This window comes from Symphalangus syndactylus, chromosome 3 (assembly GCF_028878055.3).
Source record: "Symphalangus syndactylus isolate Jambi chromosome 3, NHGRI_mSymSyn1-v2.1_pri, whole genome shotgun sequence".
In the NCBI taxonomy this organism is placed as follows: Eukaryota; Metazoa; Chordata; class Mammalia; order Primates; family Hylobatidae; genus Symphalangus; species Symphalangus syndactylus.
In genome coordinates this window covers 85,292,007-85,309,905 of record NC_072425.2, presented here as the reverse complement: position 1 = coordinate 85,309,905, position 17,899 = coordinate 85,292,007, and the positions used below count along the sequence as shown (strand labels likewise).

Here is a 17,899-nt window from a genome sequence, read left to right as displayed (position 1 = left end):
GCAGGGGAGACAGGAGGGGAGATCCCAAAGGCATGAAGGATGGGTAAGTGCCAGGGAGCTATTTAGATGTGGAGAGGAGGACAGGGAGGAGCAAGGGTGCCCCGGGACTCATCTGAACCCCTGTGCGTGTGGTACTGCTGTTCACTATTCAGGAGCCAATGTTTAGCTCCTAGGGTAGGGAACAATTCTGAATTCATTTTTAGATATAGCAAGTGTCAGTTGGAGTTCTTGATGACTTCAGAATTATTACTTTTTGGGTGCAGAAAAAAGTAACAAACTATAAAAACCTATTTTCCCCTAAGCCTTTAAGATTAATTTCGAATTTTGTTATCCTAACTGTAAATCCAAATTCCCTGAAACAGTCTCATTTACAACTCATTTTATTAAATCCCCTTAAGCCTTTTGAAGTACATTTATATATAAATGTGATGCATCTGTTTTTGTTTGGGGCACTTTGGTACCTAACAAGCAAAACCTTTCTAAGCACTTAAAATTATTCTTGTAAATTTAATAAATTAAAGTCGTAAATATGGTGAATCTCAGATTCTCATAAACATTCCAGCACTATTTACTAAACTCATCAGATTCTTTTAATGCAAAATCACAAGTCAAAAATCAGTTACTTAATTACACATTTACAGTGTAATCTCAGATATGCCAAATTCTCTTACACATCACAAAACCTACAAATACCAAGTATATACAGATCATTCCTAAGTTTAACACAAATGTATTACTATTAATTGACTTCATTATTTATGTATTTAATTTATACCTTCCAGGGGTTAAAAAGACACCTTTTCAGTAAGGGAACTGCTTTCTCGACCCAAGAAAACTGAGGTTGCCAACCCAGTTACAGCACCCTCATTTCAGGTGAGCTGAGGTTTTGGGTCAGTCATTACAGTCATGCTATTGTTACCATCTCACAGGCTGCAGGTACTGGTGTCCAGAGGTAGTGGTTGTCACTGAAGACTAAAACATAATCATCCTGGGTGATTCCTCTCAAGCACTTTTTAATGTGACTTCAGCGGGTTCCAAGCCCAGGGCAGTTAGATTTTCAATTCAGGCCCCTTAGTTTCAAGTTACACCATGACCTAAATTACGTAACTAATTTGAGTTTGCAATACCCCTCCCCTCAACAATTGTGTTGTACCTAGTTTCATCCAGTATATCACTTTGTGCAATACCAAATTGAATTCCCTATTTTTTTTTCTATTTTTTCTTTTTGATAGGGATATCACTTATAACAAAATTTAAAATAACACCTGATTGGATTCTATCTGACTCTATGCCTTTCTTTGCCTGGCTTGATGGTCAGTAAACTCTCTCTCTCTCTGTCTCTCATATATATATATATATATATATATATATATATATATATATATATGAGAGATTTATTGGATTTATTGATCCAAACTAGCTTGGATTTATTGATCACTTACTATGTGTCAGGCTCTGTGCTAAGGACTTGCCTACAGCTATACTTCTTTTGGACTCAGGGAGAATTTAAACAGTTGATGTTCTGATCTAGCATTTCATCTTTGTGGTTCCTTATTCACATCGTGGTTAGTAATATGGAATTTCTGTCATTTCCCAGGTATAGAGTTTACAGGCATTTCTGGAGCAACAGCTGAGAATGTCCCAGTGGAACAGATTGTTGAGAACAGTGACATCATCATTTTAACGCCACAGATTCTTGTGAACAACCTTAAAAAGGGAACAATTCCATCACTGTCCATCTTTACTTTAGTGATATTTGATGAATGTCACAACCCTACTAAACAGCACCCATACAATATGATCATGTTTAATTATCTAGATCAGAAACTTGGAGGATCTTCAGGCCCACTGCCCCAGGTATCTCCAAAGTCAGACGAATACTTCAGAAGAGTTTTGATCTTCCTAACTCCTATTTTCTTACTCTTATGGCCACACTGAAGATGTCCTTCTCAGGTGCCAAGTCCATATTGTACAACTCATTATGAATTTTGGTTCCTTTATTCATTTGTTCACTTAGTAAATACGCATTATGTGCCTCCATGTGCCATACACTGTGTTAGTAAAAACAAAAAAACAAAAGCCTTACCTCAGCAGGAAAGAATTATATGAGGGATTGTGGAAACATTGTACCATTTCTGAGACATCTAATGATTTTGAATGCTCCTTACAGGTCATTGGGCTGACTGCCTCGGTTGGTGTCGGGGATGCCAAAAACACAGATGAAGCCTTGGATTATATCTGCAAGCTGTGTGCTTCTCTTGATGCGTCAGTGATAGCAACAGTCAAACACAATCTGGAGGAACTGGAGCAAGTTGTTTATAAGCCCCAGAAGTGTAAGTTGGATCCAGTAACAAGCCCTTGAGATTCTGTTACTCTTCTGCTACTTCTAGTTCAGAGCCATCTAGACGAACACTGAACTTTGACCCTTTCTCTGTTTAGTAGAAAATATTTAACCCCAAACTTGAGTAATAGTCACATTTTTAGCTTCTCTAACTGAGCTCTCATCCCAAGCAATGGATGAACCTCAGAAGTGGCCTGTAGAGAGCAAACGTTCTCCCACTTTGGTTCCAAAAACCTCTTATAAATGTACTAGCAATGCAAAAGAGGTGATGAGAGAATTTAGGCATCAGATAGCCAAGAGCTGGGCTCACTCAGCCTTTTCCCATGCTCTGTGCCTGTGTGGTCATCACTGTTTGAATATGTATTTGATCATTTTAGTTGAAATGGAATGATGTGAATTCATGATGTCACTCCTCCAAAGATCAGATACGATTTTTTAATAAGACTAACAGTTGTTTATTGATGTTGTTATTATACTAACCCTGCAAGGAAGAGAGGGATACAGAAAATATATATGACTTCACCCTTGCTCTCTGAGTAGTATGTGACTGTATGTCTGAGGTAGAACAAATAGACATGTAATAGGGAGTGGTATAGATAAGTTCGTTTTTGAAGGCTGCTTGTAAGTAAGGATTTTGATGTACCCGATCCCAACTTTTCAGTGTCACCTATGAATTTATTTATAATCCGATTCCTCCTGCCCTGTGAGCTTCATCACCTCCAAACATCCATAAACCCAACCATGTTGCATTCCTCTGGGCTGCTCAATCATGCCGTGTGCTTTCTCTCTCCCACCTTTTGTCTATGCTTCGTTTGTACATCACTGCTCTTTTTTTTTCTTTTTCTGTGCCAAGTTGTGATGGAATATACATGACTACTCTTGCTTTCTTCTTTCTTCTTCCTGTATTTATTCTACAACTCTGACTTCCCTGGAAGAATTAGGTGTTACTTTCCCTGTGTTTTGTGACACTTTGTGTGTACTACTACTTTTGTTTTTTTTTTTTGAGACGGAGTCTCGCTCTGTTGCCCAGGCTGGAGTGCAGTGGTGCGATCTCGGCTCACTGCAAATCTCCACCTCTTGGGTTCAAGTGATTCTCCTGCCTCAGTCTCCTGAGTAGCTGGAATTACAAGCATGTGCCATCACGCCTGGCTAATTTTTTGTATTTTTAGTAGAGACAGGGTTTCACCATGTTGGCCAGGCTGGTCTTGAATTCCTGACCTCAAGTGATCCACCCTCCTCGGCCTCCCAAAGTGTTAGGATTACAGGTGTGAGCCACCACACCCAGCCACACTTTACATGTACTTCTGTTAGAGAACTGCTATGGTTAGTTAGCCATGTATATTTCTCTCCCTTAAGATCACAGCCCTGTATGGAGCATGAAGTGTGTTCTTTCAACTGTCTATAATCAAAGCATGGCACATTGCAGGCAATTAATAATTAGGCCGAAATAATACATTGATAAATGGTAGGATCAGTGTGAATACCGCTGGGGGCTGTGTGGGGAGGGAGAATATCAAAGCACAGAGACAGGGTTAGATTGTGACACTTGTAGAGACATGAGAGATGCCAGCCTCATCAGAGAATAGGTAACAGGACAGCCACAGTAAGAAACTGGTTAGGCCAGGCACGGTGGATCACGCTTGTAATCCCAGCACTTTGGAAGGCCAAGGTGGGTGGGTCACCAGCTTAGGAGTTCGAGACCAGCCTGGCCAATATGGTGAAGCCCCGTCTCTACTAAAAATACAAAAATTAGCTGGGCATGGTGGTGTGCGCCTGTTGTCCCAGCTACTTGGGAAGCTGAGGCAGAAGAATCACTTGAACCTAGGAGACGGAGGTTGCAGTGAGCTGAGATCGCGCCACTGCACTCCAGCCTGGGTAACAGACTGAGACTCCGTCTCAATCAAAAGAAAAAAAAAAAGCTAGTTAGACCTACACCATGAAAGACAGATGTTAGAATTAGTACAAGAAGCAACAGGGAGCCATTGCATTTTGATCATTTGTTACATCATCTGAACCACCTGCCAGTGAGCCTGGAACCTTAGGTTTTTCAGAGGAAGTATCAAAGGCAGAGAAAGGTTTTAGAGATATCTACTTTGAACTACAATCTGTCCTTCCTGAAAACATACTCACTCTTTTTTCTTTCTTTTTTTTTTTTTTTTGATGTCTCTAGTTTTCAGGAAAGTGGAATCATGGATTAGTGACAAATTTAAATGCAGCATAGCTCAGCTGATGAGGGACACAGTGAGTCTGGCAAAGAGAATCTGCAAAGACCTCAGTGAGATAAATCTCATATTTTGTGTTCTCTCTACTTGGGAATAGCCATTTATTGTTCACTGTCGTCTTTTTGCGTTCTCCTTAGTTCGGACAATTTCAAGATCATATCCAGAGGTTGTCTTCCTTGATTATAGGTTATTTAGGAGCCTTATATGTCCTCTATTCTTTCTTTTTTCCCTTTTAAATCCAAAGTAAGTTCATCCAGACACACGCACCTGAAAAATAACCATACTTAAGTCAGTTCATTGCTTTCTCTACCTTCTAAATCAGCTTTCCCGCCTGACTTTCCTGTTTACCTGAATGAAACCACCATTCCTCTACTGTCTCAGATTTATACCTAGGGGCAATCACCTAGCACATTTCCCAGCATTAAAGGAGTGCGACTAGAGATGGGCCAGGGGGAGACAGTGAAGGGCCTGGATTTGAATTTTATCCTAAAAACAATGGGGAAAAAAGTGAAGATTTAAAACTGATTAGTGATGTAATAAAGATACCAGTGAATGAGAAGGACCAAAGAGAGGCAGTAGAGATGAATTGGAGAAGGAAGGAGACACATGAGATGCTTCCAACTGTGAGTGTTATGATTGAATGGCTAACCGGATTTGGGTGGGGATGAGAAAGGGGTGGGAGGGGCTGATTTCCCCCCAGGCATCTGGCTTAGGCACCTGTATGAATGCCAGTGAGTGGTCCTGGTACCAGGACTAGAAGCAGCCTTGGCAGGTACAAGGTGAGTTTTGAGTTTTAGAGATGTTAAATGTGACGTCTGTAAGACACCTCATGGAGTCTCTCCTCCTCTCACACTTATTTTGCTTTTCTCTGCCCTTTTCTTTCACAGTTTAATTTCTATTATAATTGTTCTAACAGCCTTCTAGCTGATTTTGCCTACCTCTGCTCTCCCATTCAACCCCTCATGAACTAGTTAATCTTCATGAATACATTTTATCATGTCCCTGTACTGCTTAAAAACCCTTTGCCTACAGGATAATCTTCACGCCTCTAACCTGCAGTCTGAGCTCTGCCTGAACAACCAAGCTGTACTTATCTTTCCAATGTTATATTCTACTACTTCCCTACCTGAATCCTTTTGATTTAGCAGTTTCCTGAATGTGTTCATGCATATGTTCATTCATTTAGTGCTAAGGAATGTTCTAGGTGATGGGAATACAGCATGAATCCTAAGATACAGCGCCTGGCCTCAGGGCATTTCTAGTCTAATGGTAAGGCCAAAATTAGAGAAGTAATACTAATACTAAAGCAGCTGGTGTGGTGGGGGTGATAAGGTGTGTTTCAGGCACAGGGAATAGCATATGCAAAGGCCAGGAGACTAGAAAGAGTATGGGGACTTCCATTAGTCCTGTAGAATGCTGAAAGGAGAGTGGCCAGAAATGAGAAGCAAAAGCAAGCAGAGGCCAGATCATGGGGAGGAGTCTGTGAGCTGGGGCAGGATTTTGGCTGCAGGAACCCACTACAGGCTTTTAAGCAGTGGGGTGGGATGGTTTCTCATCTGCAATTTTGCAAACTCCCTCTAACCACTGGGTAGAGAATGGGTTGGAGGGAACAAGGCAAGAGGAAGGGAGACCAGTTTGGAGATTGTCATATTATCCAGCAGCATAATGATGTGGTTTGAACTGGGGAAGTAGCAGAAGGATGGAGAGATGGTGATGGAGTCACGTGAGTTTCTATTTTCTTAACTCCTCCCACCTCAGGTACCCTTCCTCTACCTTTTTGCCAGTCCGAATCCAGTTAGCTGCTCATTTCTAAATTTCTTAGGCTATTTTTACACCTACCCAGGTTCAATCAGTACCTGTTGGCTCATCTTCCTTACTGCTGGCCGCCTCATTGTAGCTGCAACTTGGAAAGAAGCATGTCAATACTACTTGTTTGGGTAGCCTCCTTTGTTCCTATTATTGAAAATGAAGGAGTGAGGGGAAGAATTTAACCCAGAAATACAGCTCTTGCCTGTGACTTTTGTTATACTGTGCTCTTCACGAGGAGCCCTGGCGAACTGATACCAGAGTAACTCACAGACTTAGCTGCTTGAGAACACAGCCATAGTCTCATCTTTTTATCCCCAGCACCCTGCACCGAGCCTGGATCACAGCAGATGCTCCGGCTTTGAACCAAGCCACTGAGGCTTATCCTAGGAGACGCACACAGACAGATGCGTCTGTGATAAGTGTCTTTTGAGGGCCAGTTCTATGCTTGGCCCTGAGAATGCTGCTCTGGAGAATAGGAGGCCCAAGTTCACCGCAAAGCAGAACATAGGGTGTACTGAGTCCTAAATCTCCTCCTTGATTTTTTTTTTAAGAGTCTCACTCTGTCGCCAGGCTGGAGTACAGTGACGTGATCTCGGTTCACTGCAACCTCTGCCTCCTTGGTTCAAGCGATTCTCCTGCCTCAGTCTCCCAAGTAGCTGGGACTACAGGTGCGCGCCACCACCCCCAGCTAATTTTTGTATTTTTAGTAGAAACAGGGTTTCACCCTGTTGGCCAGGATGGTCTCGATCTCTTGACTTCGTGATCCACCCACCTGGGGCTCCCAAAGTGCTGGGATTACACATATTAGCCACTGCGGCCGGCCAGTCTCCTGCTTTTATATATCGTCCTCTGATGAAGCTCTTGAGACCTGTTATTTTTACTTCTTCAATTTAAAGGTGAAGTTGGGTTTTTCATGTCTACTATTTATTTCGGGGCTGCTTTGGTTGTCAGCTCATAGAGCCAGTAGAGCTTGGGCATCTGACACGTGGGTTTGAATTCCTGCCCTTTCTCCATGTGCTTGCTGTGTGACTTCAGGTAAATTGCTTATTACTTGGCTTTTCTGAACTTCAGTTTCCCAATATATGAAATGTAATATGTATCTCATGGGTTGTGAAAATTAAGTGAAATTATAAATGTAAGGTACTTTGATTCTTGGTACATAGTACTCAAGAAACAAACACACACAAACACACAGATGCACTGCTTACAACTCAAGGGAGGGAACAAGGCAAGAGGTAGGGAGAACAGTTTGGAGGTTGTCATATTATCCAGCAGCACAGTGGTGTTGTCTGAATGGGGGAAGGAGCAGAAGGATGGAGAGATGGTGATGGAGTCACATGAGTTTCTATTTTCTTACTCCTCCCACCTCAGGTACCCTGCCTCTACCTTTTCACCAGTCTGAATCCAGTTAAATAGTTTTAACTAGACTACTTAAGACTATTTCAGGAGGAATTCCTCTTTGCAGAGAGTAAGACAGAAGATTAGGCCAGGTGCAGTGGCTCATGCCTGTAATCCCAGCACTTTGGGAGACCGAGGCAGGCGGATCACCTGAGGTCGGTAGTTCGAAACCAGCCTGACAACATGGTGAAACCCTGTCTCTACTAAAAATACAAAAATTAACCAGGTGTGGTGGCACACTCCTGTAGTCTCAGCTACTTAGCAGGCTGAGGCAGGAGAATCGCTTGAATCCAGGAGGCAGAGGTTATGGTGAGCCAAGATTGCGCCATTGTGCTACAGCCTGGGCATCAGAGTGAGACTCTACCTCAAGAAAAAAAAAAAGAAAAAGTTAGAGGGTGAGGCCTGTTTATAACCCTAAATGACTGACCATATGACACAGTGAAAAACTTTTTTTTTTTTTTTTTAACAGAAAACTTAAATTCAAAACAGGGAATTTGGAACACAGAAATATGAACAATGGATTGTTACAGTTCAGAAAGCATGCATGGTGTTCCAGATGCCAGACAAAGATGAAGAGAGCAGGATTTGTAAAGCCCTGTTTTTATACACGTCACATTTGCGGGTACGTTCCTCTTTTTAAGAGTCGTATTCTGGTCACAGCACCTACTGGGAGTGGCACCGTGGAAGCCAAGATAACATCAGCTTCTCATCCTGTCCTCAAGAGCTCACTTAGGAATCTTTCCAGAAAGTTCTTATGAAGCAAACTCCAAAAGTTGTCCCATTCAGCATCATCTTGGTTTGTTTTCTGAAATTTCGTACTGCAGGCAACAGGACTGAAATAAAGGCTCAGATTCTATGCCATGCCTCGAGCGTTAACTGACATGGTTGGAAAAAAATTGGGTGATGCTGAGAGAACATTATTCCAGATACAAGACCAGTCCAGTGACAGCCATCTTTAAAGCTCAGCAAGTGGAAAGTTCTGTTGCCATGTCCTGAAGCACACGTTTCTTTGCCCCATGCTCAGAAATCCAGGTTCTCTGGCTCACCAAGAAGTTAAGGAACTACAGTGACAGCTATCACCTCTGCTTATCCAGCCATTGAAAATATATTAAAATGCATTCAATTAGCATGCATTTGTAGAATTTTAGTTAGCTTAGTTGAACATTTGATGGAGGTGGTCAGGGCCATCATTTTGGAAGGTACACTGACAATTTAGTGATGGCTTCAGATGTATATAGAAATTAAGTGAAATGTTGGAATTATGAGGCAGGCTTATGTGGAAGTTGATTTACTTTCCTTATTTTTTAATTTTGATGTGTGTTTTTCATGTAGTTTTTCTTTTCTAAGGTAAAATTCAATAATCCAAAGTGATGATAATTAATGTTACTAGCTAATTGAGATTTTTTTTTAACAGTATTTGGTTCAAAGATTTTGTTACAGAACTGTTAGAGGCCATTCATCTTTAAAAAGCTAAGTTGGAATAGATTTGAAAAGAAAAGTTTTCTTAAAACAATTCGTTAAATACAACAAATTGAACTTAAATGCAGTGAATGTGTTAGATATTGGAAGCATATTGAGACAGTTTTTACTTTCAACAGAAATATAATGATGCCCTCATTATCAATGAGCATGCACAAATGAAAGATGCTTTGGATTACTTGAAAGACTTCTTCAGCAATGTCCAAGCAGCAGGATTCGATGAGATTGAGCAAGACCTTACTCAGAGATTTGAAGGTGGGTGGTGTTTTCAGAGGAGGAAGCCACAGTAGCATTCTTGGTGACTGGAATGGCAAAACAAACATGTATTGCATTTAATATACATAAACTTGGGGATGCTTAGGGAGTTGTCCTGGATGTAGGAAGATGGAGATGGTAGGACTATTTAGCTTCAATGAAACCTAGTACCTATGGGAAGAGTCTGTTGCTTATACCATTCCCTATTTAGAATAAGGAAAAACAAGATTTGCAAAGGGTATTTCCCATACGGTTCACAGACAGTAGCATTCTTTTTGTTTAATGTTCTTTTTTAGTAATTTTATAAAGATTTAAAAAATATGAAAAAGTGTTTTAATGATATTAAAAAGACCATAATTTATGTATACCTTTTTTTTTTTTTTTTTTTGGGATGGAGTCTTGCTTTGTTGCCCAGGGTCAAGTGCAGTGGCTCAATCATGGCTCACTGCAACCTCTGCCTCCCAGATTCAGGCAATTTTCATGTCTCAGCCTCCTGAGTAGCCAGGACTGCAGGTGTGTGCCACCACACCCGGCTAATTTTTGTATTTTTAGTAGAGATGGAGTTTTGCCATGTTGGCCAGATTGGTCTCGAACTCCTGACCTCAAGTGATCCATCCGCCTCTGCCTCCCAAAATGCTGGAATTACAGGCATGAGCCACTGTGCCTGGCCTATATATATTTTTTTACATAAAGAGGAAACCAAAATGGCACATAATCTCACTGCCTGCATATGATTTAAAAATAGACATTAAGCAAACAAAAAAAATGTTTTCCTTCTCCCTGTTTTGAATTCTTTTCTCAAAAGTAATTACTGCTAATAATTTTGGGGTTTTTTTGGCTTATACCTAAGTATTTGCTGTACATATGTGTAACCAGTGCCATGCTGATAAATATTTAACAACCCACTAGAGAAAAAATGTATGCATATATATGTACATAAGCTTATTATTTTATTGATATAGAGGAGGTATACAACCCACAATTTATAAATAATGATAACAATAGATTATTGTAAATTCCACATAGCCAATTGGTTCTCACAGAATGCTTTTGGTGGTTTTCGCAGATTTTTTGTATCCATGGCCAACCAAGGGTTGCAATGACAAAGAAATGTGGTTCTTTCTGATATGGTTGTTGGTATATAGTTTCATTAATGTTAGAAGATAAAGATGAAACAACAAAGGTGTATGTTGGAACTTCACTCATTTGCCAAAGATGCAAGCAATTTTTTGCTGAATTGTATAATAATTCTGGGAGAATGTTTCTCAAGATTTTGTGTTATTCAATGTAATAGCTAAATTTAATCTGTATTATTATTTTTTGATCATGTTCATAAGTCTAAACTCTCAACATAAATTAAGCCAGGCATGGTGGCTCACACTTGTCACCGTGGCACTTTGGGAGGCTGAGGCAGGTGGATTACTTGAGCTCAGGAGCTGGAGATCAGTCTGGGCAGCATGGCGAAACCCCCTCTCTACAAAAAATACAAAAATTAGCTGAGCATAGTGGTATGCTCCTGTGGTCCCAGCTACTTGGGAGGCTGAGGTGGGAGGATCACCTGAGCCTGGAAGGCAGAGGTTGCAGTGAGCCGAGATTGCACCACTGGACCCCAGCTTGATAGAGTGAGTCCTTGTCTCAATCAATCAATCAATCAATCAAGCACTGATTTTTTGTGTTTTCTTGATTTCCATGATACAACTGCTTCCACTGTAGTGAATTCCAGGCTACCAACGTGATGTCATTGAATTATTGTTAAAAAGAGATGAGCAGCAGCACATCGTTCTACAGTATTTCTACCATATAGATACAATAGATGTAATTAACCTCAAAAGCGTAGATAATTGTAAAAAGTAATAAAATTTAACAATTGGCCAGGCATGGTGGCTCACACCTGTAGTGCCAGCACTTTGGGAGGCTGAGATGGGTGGGCCACCTGAGGTCAGGAGTTCAAGACCAGCCTGGCCAACATGGTGAAACCCCATCTCTACTAAAGATACAAAATATTAGCCAGATGTGGTGGCATGTACCTGTAATCCCAGTTACTTGAGAGGCTGAGGCAGAAGAATCACTTGAACTCAGAAAGCAGAGGTTGCAGTGAGCCGAGATCGCACCACTACACTCTAGCCTGAGTGACAGGAGACTCCATCTCAGGAAAAAAAAAAAAATAAAACCAATAAAACAGAAACCACAACAATTGACTCCCATAGTCCCATAGTCTGGTATGATCTGGCTGTAACACACCCCTGTTTTATAACTGTATGTATTTTTTTCTTTTTCCTTTTTTTTGAGACAGAGTATTATTCTCTTTCCCAGGCTGGAGTGCAGTGGTGAGATACTGGCTCACTGTAACCCCTGCTTCCCAGGTTCAAGTGATTGTCCTGCCTCATCCTCCTGAGGAGCTGGGATTATAGGCGCCCACCACCATGCCTGGCTAATTTTTGTATTTTAAATAGAGACGGGGTTTCACCATGTTGACCAGTCTGGTCTTGAACCCCTGACCTCAAGTGATCCATCTCAGCCTCCCAAAGTGCTGGGATTACAGGTGTGAACCACCGCACCCAGCCTGACTATATTTTTAAAGATGGGATCATACTGAACATACTGTCCTTACCTTGATTTTTTTAACCTTAAAATATTTTTGGTATCATATATATCATGTACATAGCTCCCTTATTAATTTTCACAGCCACATTATATTAACATCAGATGCATAGCCCATGATTTTTTGAACTGTTTCCCTATTGTTGGGCACTTAGGTTTTCTGTTTTTCTTTTATACCCTAAACAGTGGTACAGTGAAATCCTTGGAGACCTCTTCCATAATTTTCTAAATATAACTGTGTCTCAAATTCTTAGATGTAGAATTATTGGATCAAAAGATGTGTGTGTGTATTAGTTTTGATATATATTGCCAAATTACCTCTTAAAAGGTTGTACCAATTTAAAACAGTAGTTATTACTCATAAAATTCTGGTCAAACATTTAGAGATTAACTGTTTGAATGATAGCTAAAGATCACAGTATGTTCTAAACTTTTAGAATTTATAAGCCATTTATAAAATGTTTCCCATTTGCAGAAAAGCTACAGGAACTAGAAAGTGTTTCCAGGGATCCTAGCAATGAGAACCCTAAACTTGAAGACCTCTGCTTCATCTTACAAGAAGAGTACCACTTAAACCCAGAGACAATAACAATTCTCTTTGTGAAAACCAGAGCACTTGTGGATGTAAGCTTTTTCTCTCCTTGTAGATAACAAATGGACCCAGCACTATTCATTGAAAAGATTGGGCTGGGTATGGTGTCTCACGCCTGTAATCCCAGAAGTTTGGGAAGTCGAGGCAGGAGAATTGCCTGGGGCCAAGAGTTCAAGACCTGCCTGGGCAACATAGTGAGACCTCATCTCTTAAAAAAGAAAAATTAGCTGGTGGTGTGCACCTGTAGTTCCAGTTACTTGGGAGGCTAAGGCTAGAGGATTGATTGAGGCTGTAGTGATCATGACAGCGTACTCTGCACTCCAGCCTGAGCAACAGAGGTAGAACCTGTATCTAAAAAAAAAAAAAAGCCGTTTTCTCTCTATGGTCAAGAAACCATATATGTGTATGTCTGAGTCTGTTTTGGGGTTCTCTGTTCTGTTCTGATTATATGTTTATCCTTACACCAATGCTCTAATGCCTTACTGTGGTTTTTTTTTTCCACTTAGAGACAGGGTCTCACTCTGTCACGTAGGCTGGAATGCAGTGGCGCAGTCATGGCTGTCTGCACCCTCAACCTCTCAAACCCAAGCGATTCGCCCACCTCAGCCCCCTCTCCCACCATGCCTGGGAGTACAGTCATCTGCCACCATGCCCAGATAATTTATTTATTTATTTTTGTAGAGGTGGGGTCTTGTTACGTTGCCTAGTCTGGTCTTGAATTCCTGGCCTCACATAATCCTCCCACCTTGGCCTCTCAAAGTTTTGGAACCTGGCTTCATGCTGTCACTATGTTAATCACTCTAATTATAAGTATTAATACTTGTAGAGCAAGCATTTCTTCCTTTTTTTTTTTACTTTTTAAATTTTAGTCATTTTGTGGGTAGGTAATGATACCTCACTAGAGTTTTAATTTTCATTTCACTAATGAGTAATATGGCTGAACATCTTTCTTCTGCTTATTAGCAGTCTGTAACTGCCTTGGTGAGATGTCTGTTCAGAGCTTTGAAAACCAATCTTTTCACAAGATTGGTTTATCATCTGATTGAGTTTTTGAGAATTCTTTTTATAGTCTGACAAAAAAGTCCTCTGTCAGAAATGTGATTTGCAAATATTTTTGCTCTGTCACCCAGGCCGGAGTGCAGTGGCACAACCTCGGCTCACTGCAACCTACGCCTCCCGGGTTCAAGCGATTCTCTTGCCTCAGCTTCCTGAGTAGCTGAGACTACAGGTGTGTGCCACCATGCCCCGCTAATTTTTCTATTTTTAGTAAAGACAGGCTTTTGCCATGTTGCCCAGGTTGGTCTTGAACTCCTGGGCTCAAGTGACTCTCCTGCCTCGGCCTCCCAAAATGCTGGGATTATAAGTGTGAGCCACTGTGTCCAGTACTTAAAAACTTTTGAAATTCCAATAGTTTGTTGCTAGTATGTAAAAATACAGTTGAATTACGTATATTGATCTCATGTCCTGTAATCATGCTAAACTCACTTACTCTACATACCCCTATTTTGAACTTTTGTTTTTTCTCTTAAAAATGCCTTAGAGATGACCAGGTGCGCTGGCTCATGCCTGTAATCCCAGCATTTTGGGAGGATGAGGTGGGTGGATCACGAAGTCAGGAATTTAAGACCAGCCTGGCCAACATGATGAAACCCTGTCTCTACTAAAAATACAAAAATTAGCCAGGCATGGTTGCTGACGCCTGTAATCCCAGCTACTCAGGAGGCTGAGGCAAAGAATTGCTTGAATCTGGGAGGTGGAGGTTGCAGTGAGCCAAGATTGTGCCACTGCACTCCAGCCTAGGCGGTAGACCAAGACTCCATCTCAAAAAAAAAAAAAAAAAAAAAAAAAAAGTCTTAGAGATTAAACCATATCAGGTCACAGAGATCTATGCCATTTTAGTTAATTATTACATAGAGTTCAATTCCAAAATGCTTTTTTTCTCAGGTTTGTCAGTCTGAAAACTGTACATGTACTAACTTTAAATTTTTTTCTTTTTTCATGTATTTCAATATTGAATTAATACAAGTGATTTATAAGGAGTGTCCAATTGATAATTGCTTTTCATTTTCAGGCTTTAAAAAATTGGATTGAAGGAAATCCTAAACTCAGTTTTCTAAAACCTGGCATATTGACCGGATGTGGCAAAACAAATCAGAACACAGGTATTTATATATAGTAAATTAGATTTAGTGGATTATGCATTTAAGAATATGTGTGTGTGTATGTGTGTGTGTGTGTATATAGGTATATATTTCAAATTCTGTTTTAATATATATTTCAAATTCTGTTTTAATGCTTGTATCAGTCAAGGTTCAACCAGAGAAGCAAAAGCAGTAGGTGATTATACATATATATGAGAGGTGTGTGTTGTATATGTGTCCACATATGCACATATACAGAGATTTCTTGCAAGGAATTATGTTACACAATTGGGCTGGCAAAGCAAGTCTGAAGTCTGTAGGGCAGGTAGTCAGAAAGGGACTATCAGGAACAGACTGGAACCCCACAGGCATGAGCTGTTTGGAGTCTCTGACCTTGGAGAAGGCCTAAGCCGTCTTTAAAAGGCTCACCTGATTAGGCCAGGCCCACCTGGAATGAACTTTCTTTTGATTTGACTTAAAGTCAACTGATTAGGGACTTGAATCACATCCGTAAAATCTCTTCAGAGCAGTACCTAGATGAATTACTGGGAACTGTTGTTTGGCCTAGCCAAGTTAATGCATCAAAAAGCCATCACAATGCTCAGATGCCAAAAACCACTCCAGTCTCTTTCCTTGTAGACATTGCCTCCTCTCATATGTCTTGCAGACAAAGCCAGAGTTGTTTTTTAAGTCATGCTTGAGCACATTATTATCCTGCTCAAATTTTCAACCAATAGATTAAGATTATCTAGAAATAGAAATGTTCTGTTTCTGTTTTATTGTTATTCTTTAAGCAGTAGATATGCATAGCTTTTGTGTGTATTATGTATTTTACAATTTTAAAAAATCCAAGCAGACAATTCTGAAATCCAGCTAGAGTGGTCAAAGCATAAAAGGCTCCGTGTGTTATTATCTGGGAGGATCCTGGGTGGCCTGCCCTCATCCTGACATCCTGACCACCTCACAGCTGTGCCCCCCACCCCTCAGTGACTGGCGCTGACAAGTCTTCCTATTTAGTGTTGTTTATAATATGCACCCTCCCATACCCACCCTGTTGGTCCCCAGTTATCACCCTTGCACTTTCCCTTCATGTAATTTTTAAACTTCATAAATATGAAAAGTAGATTCAGATCTTAAAAAGTGGCTCACCAAATGAAGTCTAACACCATATTCTTGTGGTTGGGATTCAAAGTTCTCTGCGATCTGACTCCAACATGAGTCCTACTTGATTTTCAAACTTTGTTGTTCCTCCACAAATAGACACTCAGGAAATATTTTCTTATTGGTTTGTTCATTCATTCATCCATTCATTCAACAACATTTATTTATAACTTATGCTGTGCCAGGCATTGTGCTTCTGCCATGTAGCCTTCCCCAGCCTCCAAAAACTGGTAGAGATCTCCTTCTTCCACATTCCCATAGCATCCTTTCTGTGCTCATCACACTCAATTATAGCTTCCTATTTATATTTTTATTCCACAAAACATGAACTCCTTGTGGATAAAAATGGACCTTTTGATCATTATTTTTATCTGACAAGCCATAATTGCTGAATAAATGTTTGACTGAATAGATGAATAAATTAAGACATTAATCACGTATGATGTCTGTTCCAGAGATGCTCATTGTTTAGTAGATGATGATGGTGAAAAGACATTGTTTTGGCCTTAGCAAAATATATCTCAAGATTTGGGCTGGAAATATATTAGGAAAAAATTGGAACTTTTATTTATTTTATTTTATTTTTGAGACAGTCTTGCTGTTTTCCAGAGTGCAGTGGCACGAACTCAGCTCACTGCAACCTTCTAGTTTCAAGTGATTCTCATGCCTCAGCCTCCCAAGTAGCTGGGATTACAGGTGCACACCACCATGCCCAGCTAATTTTTGTGTTTTTAGTAGGGACAGGATTTCGCCATGTCGGCCAGGCTGGTCTTGAACTCCTGGCCTCAAGTAATCTGCCACCTTGGCCTCCCAAAATGCTGGGATTACAGGTGTGAAACACCATGCCTAGCCAATTGGAGCTTCTATAAATTCTGTTAACTCTGAGGTAGAGACCACTGAAGTATTTTCTTCACTCAGTTTATCAGTGTGAACTCTATAGCTTTTATCGAATGGGTTAAAGGTAATTAAGACAATTTTAGCTGAATTTGTTTATGGTCTGATCCTCTTCCTTGCACAGTTAAGCTAGAAGAATTTTGAACGCCCTTTTTTACAAAAAGCTGCATGTAAACAAGCAAAAGTTCAGTTTGCTAAATTTGTATATTTCCAAATTTCCATTTCTTAATTTCCTGTTTTGTGAAGAAGCAGGTTACCTAACCTCTTCATGACTTACTTTCTTCATCCGTCAAATGGAAAATAATAACAGTACCTAGCTGAGAGGGTTAATGTCAGTAGCAAAATCTGGCTCACTGCCTGCTTATGAATGACTCTTGAGCTGAGAATGATTTTTGTTTGAAAAAAAATCAAAAGAATATTTTATGACATGTGAAAGGTTTGTGCAATTCAAATTTCATTGTCTATAAAATAATTTTTGGGGGGAACACAGTCATGACCATTCATGTATGTATTGTCTGTGGCTGCTTTCACACTATAATGGCAGTGTTGAGTAGTTGAGACAGCATGGCCCACAAAGCCTAAAGTATTTACTATACATCTAGCCCTTTATGGAAAAAGTTTGCCAACTCCTGGTTTAGAACAATGCCTGGCATGCGGTGAGTGCTCAATATATGTTAAATATTAGTTATTATTCACATCCAGAACTTTTATGTAATGGTCCACAATGTTCATCATTTGTTTGGTTTTGGTTTTATTGAGAATACATGGATTCAAAAATAACAGAAAGTATGTATCTTTAAAAAAAGTACTCTAGATAAAGCTCAAAAGTAAAATCAAAATAATGTTTAGAGATTGATTTTTAAGCAACTTTCTGAAAGTAAAGCTGCCTGCATTTGAATTTTCATGACTTTGAGTGGTAAATAATTAAAAAACCACAAGGGTTCTTTTTCCACAAACTCTGAGTCCACTGCCAGCTAGGTAATGGAAAGTAATACATATTACCTTC

At 40.1% G+C, this 17,899-nt stretch overlaps 2 protein-coding genes across 2 annotated transcripts in view; both read left to right on the top strand.

The window, feature by feature from the left end:
- Nucleotides 1–875, top strand: part of LOC129479385 (protein SGT1 homolog) — a 43,158-nt gene extending 42,283 nt beyond the window's left edge. The window contains exon 5 of the mRNA XM_055272408.2: nt 783–875. Within this exon, the coding sequence (XP_055128383.1) occupies nt 783–789 (7 nt within the window). The 3' untranslated portion in view covers nt 790–875. The remainder of the gene's footprint in view (nt 1–782) is intronic.
- A 31-nt stretch (nt 876–906) lies between these two features.
- LOC129478535 (antiviral innate immune response receptor RIG-I-like) overlaps nt 907–17,899 on the top strand; it is a 32,642-nt gene continuing 15,649 nt past the window's right edge. Inside the window, 8 exon segments of the mRNA XM_055270077.2 lie at nt 907–952; nt 1,598–1,857; nt 2,171–2,333; nt 4,512–4,628; nt 8,247–8,392; nt 9,369–9,504; nt 12,581–12,729; nt 14,769–14,859. Of these exon segments, the coding sequence (XP_055126052.2) occupies nt 907–952; nt 1,598–1,857; nt 2,171–2,333; nt 4,512–4,628; nt 8,247–8,392; nt 9,369–9,504; nt 12,581–12,729; nt 14,769–14,859 (1,108 nt within the window).